At 40.5% G+C, this 10,135-nt stretch overlaps 1 protein-coding gene across 1 annotated transcript in view; it reads left to right on the top strand.

The window, feature by feature from the left end:
* Positions 1-1,344: 1,344 nt before the first annotated feature.
* cep162 (centrosomal protein 162) overlaps positions 1,345-10,135 on the top strand; it is a 56,049-nt gene continuing 47,258 nt past the window's right edge. The window contains exons 1-2 of the mRNA XM_056286985.1: positions 1,345-1,463; positions 9,796-9,898. Of these exons, the coding sequence (XP_056142960.1) occupies positions 9,839-9,898 (60 nt within the window). The 5' untranslated portion in view covers positions 1,345-1,463; positions 9,796-9,838. The remainder of the gene's footprint in view (positions 1,464-9,795; positions 9,899-10,135) is intronic.

Genomic DNA, 10,135 nt, shown 5'->3' with positions numbered 1-10,135 from the left:
TGAACCGCTTATCCGCTGGGACGCTGAAGCCCATTCCAGCAGTCATTGGGTGACAGGCGGGGAGACACCCTAGACAGGCCGCCAGGCCATCACAGCACCAGCCGACACACACACACACACACACACACACACACACACACACACACACACACACACACACACACACACACACACACACACACTTAGGGTCAATTTAGTATGGCCAAGTCACCTAACTTACATGTCTTTGGACTGTGGGAGGAAACCGGAGCCCCCGGAGAAAACCCACACAGACACGGGGAGAACATGCAAACTCCACACAGAGGACGACCCGGGATGACCCACCAAGGTTGTACAACCCCGGGCTCAAACCCAAGACCTTCTTGCTGTGAGGCGACCGGGCTAACCACTGTGTCACCCTGCCGCCGTCCGTCCGTACAGCCATGTTACAGAACTTACACCTTTCTTCTCCGACACTCTGATCTGAATGAGCTTATATTGTACTGTAAACTAAAAAAAAAACAAACAAACAAAAACTACAGTTTCTACACACACATTGTTTTCACCATTCTAAATATTTGTTTCCATCTTTTATAGATAGATGTAATACATAGTTTAACCTGCCGTGAAGATAGGTCAGAACACGTGTGGAGGGCAGAGTAGGCATGATCTGTGACCTGATATCATGGTAAAGCTGGTGGTGTTTTCTATTTCATATAACATTTATTGCAATTTCAAAGCAAAACAGAATTCACCTCAACATACATGCATAATTGTGGGGTTATCAAAACAGAAACTGTCCAAAAATATCGCGGGGCAGAGGTGATCCTTCTACACCCAGTGCATTTTCCCATTGATCTGAGATATGGTTGAACGCAAAATCTCATTTGCTCAACATGGCTGTAAAACGTTTTATTTTGAAGTGAACCGGATGTCCTGGTTGTGATGCTCAGTGACTTGACAATCGTTTCATGCGGCGTTTTACTGTAGCAGAATTACGTAGTTGAACTCAAAGTCGGATCTTTCTTTACAGTTCCTTTCACTTAACACTAGTTTACCGGACCGTCAGAACTGCGCACCAGACTGACCATGTTATGACTTTACTGAAAAGCTTTGTATGTCTGCCCCGGCTGGAAGGGAGAGGTTTAGCTCCAGTTCCAGGTTGCCCGGTAACGCGTTAGTTTGCTAGCTAGCTAGCTACGAGGCTAAAATGTTTAACTTGGGTGCAGTTGACGATCGCTGCTAAATAGCGTCGGTTGTTGACAGACGTCAGGTTAGAAACAGGTGATTTACACTAGCTGCCAAAATAGAAGGTTACGTAGCGAATAAAAGTGGAGTTAGCTGGTTACCGGAAATAGCCTGGAAATAGTTTTTCTCATCGGAGCGTTTTACTGTATCGATATTTCATTCATTCATTGATGGTGCGCGGCAGATGGAGAGCCAACTTTAGATGGAAGTCCACTTGTGCGGCGGCTGCTTGCTAGGTAAGAGGAGAAGCTGTTTTTCTGCTAACAACCCCCCCTCTCCCCTCGTACCTTCAGTCTGCCCTTAACTACCCTCTCCTCAGGCAAAACGTTTTTTTTTGACCGTTTTTACATATGGTAAAAGGCAGGCAAAAGTAATCTGACGATTGATTTATATTAAAGGCTAATTACATAGTAGTGGCAAATCATTAGTAGTCGTTGTGAATAGTATGCAGTTATGGAAATTAAGACCATAATGACTAATACGTAAATAACATTGATATTGCTGTGAAATGATCAATTTACTGTTTTTCTTACATGTAAACAGATCTGTATTTACAATGTAAACATATCTGCTACAGGTGCGTTTTAACTTGTAAGGAGACCTAAACTACTCGGCAAAATATCTGCTTTTTTATTTATTATTTTTTTTTAATACATTGCAGGTCAAACACTCAGTAGCTACACTAAAACCAGCAGTAATTGTTATTTAAATGACTCATACTCTGGTCAAGTACGCAGCTACTTGGTAGTAAAATCCACCAATTATAGTATAATTAGCATGTAATTAACAGAATGGGCTGCAAAATGAAATGTGCATACTTGAGCTGATTACCATTGAATTAACTTATAAGTATGCCAGTTGCAGTATGAATAGTAAGTAATTGCTAATATGCAAAATTAATATGCTGTTAAATTAAGTCTGCCCACTTTAGGAAACGACCAAATGATTAACTTTTAAAAACAAATAATTACATTATTAATAACATGTAATTACCAATATCATGAATTAAGGCATTCCGTCAGCACCTTATTAACTGAAATTATGTTACATATACACACCACATTTTATAGACCACTCGTTTTATTTTTAATTCTTTGCCCATCATTTTAAGCAAATTTAAGACATCCTTTGCGGACACTGGAGGATGTCAATCACCCAAAATACCTTTTCACTTTTTAGCAATGACGTACATATGTATTTTCATGTCAAAAACAAGCACACCAACAACATATTGACCCAACAACACACTGACTGTATGCCTAATTGAAATTACACAGGTCACATGCAGAAAATGACTTATAGCTAGCTGTGTAATTTAGCCAAGTTAGTTAGCTAGTTTATTGAACAGAATGGCACTGTTTAACCCATGCTAACTGTAACGAAGAGTGAACATGGTAATTTTTACTCTTCATTCATTACAAACAGTGTGCCAATTGGGCTCTATTTTTGCTGATGGATGAAAAGGGAAGCCTTTTAGAGTCGTTCTGCATTACTCCTTGATTAACTTGGATTTATAACATAGGTGGAGGTAATTTTTGTCCTGTACTGCTACCATCTTCCAATTATACACTTCAATCCGATAGATTGTGACAATACAAAATACACGTTTGAAGCAGCATGCAAGAAGATCGTTATTAAATACCCTAGCATACACAATTTACAAATTGACTTCATTGCTCTCAGGTGTGCACAAGCCTACAGAGATAGACAGTGGACACAATAGTTAAGTCTAGAACAGAACTGGGCATTATAGGCCTGTGGAAAGTCATCAGCCCTTATGATGGTTATGCGTGGCCCAGGAGGTCTAAGACAGATCACACCATTTTACTTATGAAGTTAAAAAAAATCAAATGAAATGACCTAAACTGGCTTTTTATTTTGAATTTCCTGTGTTGTGAGAGTGCATGCCTTCTCCCTGTCCCAATGACATCGACGTGTTTGAAATTCACTGGAAGTCATAGTTGCATCTCAGGCACGTCAGGTTGTGTGAGTGTATGGGGGATTCTCAATTTGTTCATGCAACGCAGTCGATGGTTGGCAGCCCTATTCGTAGTTGCTTTTGGTTTAATTATTTATTTCAGTACGGTGAAATGCATAAGCTAACGTACATGGAAACATAGTTGGATAAATGTTCTTTGACAAGTCTGCTACACCTGCTTCTGTGCTTAAACATGGTCTGGTGGAAGCGTAAGTGCACAAAGTACAAGCCAAAATGGACACCAAAATTGTACTGTGCAAGTGGATCTGCATTAAAACACCCCCAGCTGCGCCACCACACCCATTTTAGCACAGGCGGGTTCCTTTTGAGTCACAAAACATTAGTTACATACTGTAACTCCAGATTCTATGAGTATAGGTGCAGCCCTCTAAGGCTATTGCTAGTGGTCCCCACCCGTTTATATATTGAATCGAGGCCGTACAATCGGCTCCGAACAACAGCTTTTTCTTCAGCTATTTCCGGAACCAGTGGGGGCCAGATCTTAGAGGGCGGTGCCTATACTCATAGAATCTTGAGTTACAGTACGTAACAACAACAACTTAGTTTTGTATAGCACCTTTTCAGGAACCAAAGAATGCTTTACACGAGATAAAAAAAAGAAGATTAAAACAAAGATTAAATGACTACAGACCATAGGCCTTAGTAAAAAGGTAGGTTTTCAGTAGTCTTGCAAAATTGTCCAAAGAATCAACATTGCGTGCCTCTGCTGGAATAGAGTTCCAAAGGATGTGGACCGCCACATGTAACTAATGTTCTATTTCATAGCTATAGGCTTTGCCCTTTAAGGCTATCGCTAGTGGGTTAAGGATGAAGTAGGATATGGTCCATATCACACTGATTCTGTCCGGTACCGTAAACACAAACACACACATACTTTACCACGAAACAAAAGCTCTTCATGCCCAACCATTGCATCGTGTTCCCAGTTTCAACCAATTACAATTTCAGTGTTGGAGTACAGTCTCCAATATGAACTCCTCCTCCTGCATCTTAGACATCATTCGCGCTAAGCTGCTCAAGGACGTATTTTCAAATATCAACCCCATTATTCTGTAATTTCTCAATAATTCTCTGACCTCTGGTTCTTTTCCAGACAGTTTTAAGCATGCCGTTGTTCACCCATTTCTGAAGAAACCTCATTCAGATGCCCTGTCCATAATACCCCTGTCACACTGGCCAAAAAACCTGCAAAAAAACCAGCTAATGTCTGCCTTTGGTCAATGTAAAAAGACGGATGTTAGCATTTTTTTTGTTTTTGTTTTTTTGTTTGTTTTTTGTTTTGTTTTTTTGCCAGTGTGAAAGGGGTATAAGTAGCTACAGACCGATCTCCAATTGGTCTTTTCTATCTAAGATTCTGGAGAGAGTAATTTTCTCTCAATTGATTTCTTTTATGAATACTAATAGGTTTTTAACAGTTTCCAGTCTGGTTTTAGAGCATTTCATAGTACCGATTAATATCACTAATAACCTAGTGCTGACTGTAGACAGAGGTGACTGCTCAATTTTAGTTATTTTAGACTTAGTCTTAAGCAAGCTACTAGGAATCTTGAGGTAATATTTGATGCTAACCTCGGTTTTGATAATCAAATCAAACATGATGTTCAGTCATGCATTCTCCAGCTCAAACTAATCTCCAAAATTACATAATTTTTGGCAATTGCCAATCTTCAAAAAGTTGTACATGCTTTTATATTTTCTCGGCTTGACTATTGTAATACACTTTATTTTGCTATCAGCAAGGGCTCCCTCCACATCTGCAGTTGGTACAAAACCCCGCTGCTCGGCTCATTACCGGGACAAGGAGGCATGGCCATATCACTCCTGTGCTTGCCTCCCTTCACTGGCTCCCTAGTATATTTCGAATTGATTTTAAAATTTTACTGCTCACTTTTAAGGCTTTAAAAGTCTTGCTCCTTCATACATTTTTGATTTATTGACTTGGTATGTCCCCCCTTGACCATTAAGATCTGCAGATGGAGCCCTGCTAGTTATTCCCAGGTCTTAGTTTGTTAAAAAGGGTGATTGGGCTTTTGCTATTAGAGCCCCACACTGTGGACCTCTCTTGCTGTTGAACTAAGACAAACCAAGTATCTAGTTTCTTTTAAATCTCGTCTTAAAACTTTTCTTTTTATGAAAGCTTTTACAAATGTTTGATATTTGTTTTTATTAATACTGTTCTTATTTTTACTCTTACATATTTGGTCTTACTCTTATTTTTGTCTTGTCTGGTTTTATTTTTATTTTATTTTATTTTTTGTGAAGCAATTTGTAACATTTTTTAGAAAAGTGCTATATGAATAGAATTATTATTAGCAGTAGTAGTAGTATGAATACCATCGTAGTTGCTTGGTTAGTGGTGGTGCAACGCTGAATGTTAATTTCTGCTGCTGACACCCCTGTTTCCCTGTTTTTTTCCCGATAGCTCTGTTTCGCGGTCCGCTCCAAGGAGTTGGAACTGTGGCAGATGAAGTGTACTGTCCGGTATATGCTCACTAAGCCAGGTTTCAGTGAGACACAGGGCGGCAGCTCAGGAAAAGTTCAAGTTTTTTCCGTTTAGGAGCAGCAGTTTGTCCATCTTGTTGGCCAGAGAGCGGACATTCACCAGTTGGATTGACGGGAGCACAGCTCTAAATCCCTGCTGTCACAGTTTAATAAGTGTGCCAACTCGCTTACCCCAGTGGCGTCTCCGCCCGAGCCTGCACAAAGCCAAAAGCTTGGCAAGACTTTTGTTAAAACGTTCAGTTAAAGTTGGTAAAAAGTCTGTTCAGTTTGTCCAATGGACAGTTGGAGGCTTAAAAGCTCTTCCCTGCTGTATGTGATCAGTGATTGGGCGCTGGAAACTAAACAAATAAACAAAAACAGAAAAAGTACGAGAGAGCACAGAACTGAGGCTACCATCAGCGGTGCCATCTTGATAAATTTCCTGCTTTTTAATTCAGATAAAACTGAGATGCTGCTCGTTGGCCCTACTTGACACAGACACCAATTTGATCAAGTAACCTTAACGCTTGACAACTCTGTGGTTTCACAAAGTGTGGCAGCCAAAAATCTTGGTGTTACATTTGATCCCAGCCTTTCCTTTGATAAGCACATTAAAGAAATTGCTAAGACTGCCTTTTTTCACTTGCGTAACAGCTAAGTTCAGTCATTCCTGTCCATGGCTGACGCAGAGACTCTAATACAGGGGTGGTGGCTAACCATGTGCCATGGAGAGCCATGTGTATGCAGGTTTTCATTCCAGCCGGACTCCATACCAGGTGATTTCACTGATTAGCAACCCTTCAACCAAAGAGGAAGAATGTATCAGTGAAATCACCTGGTGCGGAGTCCGGCTGGAATGAAAACCTGCATACACATGGCTCTCCATGGCACATGGTTAGCCACCGCTGCTCTAATACATGCATTTGTTTCATCCAGACTTGATTACTGTCATGTTCTGTTTTCAGGTCTACCACATGCTAGTACTAAAAGTCTTCAGATGGTTCAAAATGCTGCAGCTAGAATCCTAACTAAATCTAGGAAATTTGACCATATTACACCAATTCTTGCCTTCCTTCATTGGCTTCCTATCCAAGTCAGATCAGACTTCAAGGTGCTTCTGCTGACTTACAAAATCCTAAATGGGCCTGCTCCGTCTTACCTGTCTGATCTCCTTAAACCTTTTTTTTTCCATCTCAACCTCTCCACTCTCAAAAAACAGGACTCCTGTGTGTACCCAAAGTAAAAAAAAAGAAAAAGAAAAAAAAAGGCAGGGCCTTTTCCTATTGGGCCCTGTTCTTGTGGAATAACCTGGCTGCTGCCATTGAGCCCTTTAAATCCAAACTTAAAACTCACCTTTTTGCCTTAATTTAAAATTAGTTGCCTTCAAATTGAATAATTCACGACCCGTACTGCATGGCGGGTCGGTTTCTGTCTCAATGAATTTATCAAGCACTGTTCTGCCCACAAGATTATAGAGTAGATTATTGATTATTGCAACTGTTCTCTTCTCTCACGTGTCTTTTCTCTCTGAATGATGTCTTCTCCTTTCTCTTCTTCTGTTTATGTGAATGGTGTGATGTGAGTCTCCCCCGTGTGCACGTGTAGTATCTCCTCCTCCCAGGTGTCCATGGTGACAGTGGTCACCACCAGGACACTGCTTGGCATCCTTCCCATTGCATTCTTTATGTATTTTATAAATCCATATTATTTTGTTATCCTGTTTCGAAGAGTCAAGTCAAGTCAAGTGTCCTTCTCTCTCTCTGATATGTGACTAATGTCTTTTCTTGTCTCTTCTCCTGTGTGTGTGTGAATGGTGTGATGTGAGTCTCCCCTATGTGCATGCGTAGTCTGTCCTGCCAGAGCTACATGGTGATGGTGGTCATGTGGCTCAGGTGCTAGGTGGTTCCGGTGGCATCTGGAAACTGCTTGGCATCCTCCTCATCATATTTTTCATATATTTTATAATTCAGTTGTAATTTGTTATCCTCTTTCAATGTTGTCTTCTGTAAATTGTGTAAACACAACATCCAATGCACGTTGTCCTTCTGAGAGAGATCCCTCCTCTGTTGCTCTCCCTGAGGTTTCTTCCTATTTTTTCCCCCTGTTAAAGGTTTTTTTTTTTTTAGGGAGTTGTTCCTTATCCGATGCGAGGGTCTAAGGACTGGATGTTGTGTTGCTGTAAAGGCTCCAGAGGCAAATTTGTCATTTGTGATATTGGACTATACAAATAAAATTGAGTTGACCTCACTTGACTAGTAAATCTAATCTAAGATTGAAAAATGCCCAAATTTATGAACGTTTGTGAGCTGTCAAAACCAAATGAGATTGAAATTACAACAGCACTCAATTTCACTGATGTAATGTACATGGTAATTAAAATTTTCACAATTTTTTTTTCTTCACATTTTTTCCCCCCAATTGTACTTGGCCAATTACCCCACTCTTCTGAGCTGTCCCGGTCACTGCTCCCCCCCGATCCGGGGAGGGCTGCCGACTACCACATGTCTCCTCTGATACACGTGGAGTCACCAGCCGCTTCTTTTCACCCGACTGAGGAGCTTCACCAGGGGGACGTAGCACATGGGGGTATCACACTATTCTCCCCAGTCCCCACCCCCCGAACAGGCGCTTCGACCGACCAGAGGAGGCGCTAGTGCAGTGACCAGGACACATACCCACATCCGGCTTCCCACCTGCAGACACGGTCAATTGTGTCTGTAGGGTCGCCCGACCAAGCCGGAGGTAACACAGGGATTCGAACTGGCGATCCCCATGTTGGTAGGCAACAGAATAGACCGCTACGCCACCCGAATGCCCAACCCACTAATTTTTTCTGATAAAAACTTCCTCTCTGCACCGTTGGTTGGAGTATAGATAATCATATTTTTATCAATATCTATGCTCCAGTGATCAAAATGAGTTTTGGCTAAAAGAAACCTCTCCTCTATTACATGCTCGACCTCCATAGAAGCTGGAGTGAAAGTTCTGGAGAACAGGAAACCCACTCCTCCACTGAGTGTTGTGATGTAGTTTAAGATCACTTCCCATTCCCATTTTCTGTTGCAGTCTTCCTCATTGCTTACATCGCTGTGAGTTTCTTGTGCAAAAACAAACAAACATTAATATGTTTCATTTTTACTGTTTCATTTATTATTCCCCTTTTCTTTGCAGAATATATATGCAGAACATAATCTGGGATGAGAGATGTGAGGGCTTTTTTAAAAGTCCACTTGCTTGAATGATAAATCTTTTCATTAATGCCGCATTGATCAGTAAGCCTACGTGTGTCTCTTAACGTTATCGTGGTGCTGCAGCCCCTCTGCCCAGAACTGATTCAGACTTTAGCCACATTGACAAACTCGGCATGTAAGCTTCTTCCAATAGATACATAAGAGATATTTTTAAATCTTATATTTTAAAAATGTAGAGTAGACTGAAAAATGCTCTTCTGCAACAAGAAATGACAAATATAGCAACAGCCGTGCCAAGCTCCCTCATACACGAGAGCAACTTCATCAGCCACGAGCCACCAGGCATGTCATAGTATAATGTTCACAACTGAACTAGTCCCCAGTTTTCTGAAGAATAATACCCACATTTGGCCAATGTGAACAGATTGATAAATCATAATACTGTAGAATATTTGAAATATCTTTTCATGTATGAATGGAAAAAATATATAAACTCATTGCTAATGCTGTTGACGCACCACTTCAGTAAATGTTAGCTATTAGCTAGGTTGGGCTATTATTGTGGAGAGGAGCTGAATTGGATAATTATTAGTTTTTGGAGGCAGCATGGAGTCGGCTTTTTAATTTTTTATTTCATTTCTGTAGGCTATTTGTTTCAAATATGAAATCTGCTATTTTGAATTAGTATTTTACATTTCCTTTGGCTTTACGTAGTTTATTGTGCGCTTTCATATTTTTTAAGATTGATCAAATTCTTCATGTCGGTTGATTGAAACTGACTAAACCTTGGTGAAAAAAAAGGTTTTTAAAATGCCATACAATCCAGTTTGATTTGGATGAATGGTTGGAAGATTTTCCCTCTGTTCCCTAAATACCCTCAATTCCCTCCTTCCCCAGGTTGATTGCAGTTTTCCCATTGACTGATGGAGATTACATCACAATGTCTTATAAACTGACGCAGGAAGAGCTTGATGAGCAGTTTGAACAGTTCATGAAGGAGGTAACATAGAATTCATTTATTCTGCTCATTTAATGTCCATGGATTAGCATGGCAAACTGGAAGCCCAGTGCTTGCGCTCATGACATTTAAAAAAAAATCACATATGCAATATATGATATATAATTCACTCTAGCTACTGAACCCCACAACTGTGTCACAGCTGAATTATAATGCACTGTCTTATCGCGATATACAAACAGCAACAACATGTTGGTGTGTAGCCTGTAGAGTAAATAC

The sequence above is a fragment of the Lampris incognitus genome, chromosome 9, assembly GCF_029633865.1.
Source record: "Lampris incognitus isolate fLamInc1 chromosome 9, fLamInc1.hap2, whole genome shotgun sequence".
In the NCBI taxonomy this organism is placed as follows: Eukaryota; Metazoa; Chordata; class Actinopteri; order Lampriformes; family Lampridae; genus Lampris; species Lampris incognitus.
The sequence above is the reverse complement of the archived record's forward strand: the minus strand, read 5'-3'. Positions and strand labels throughout refer to the sequence as shown.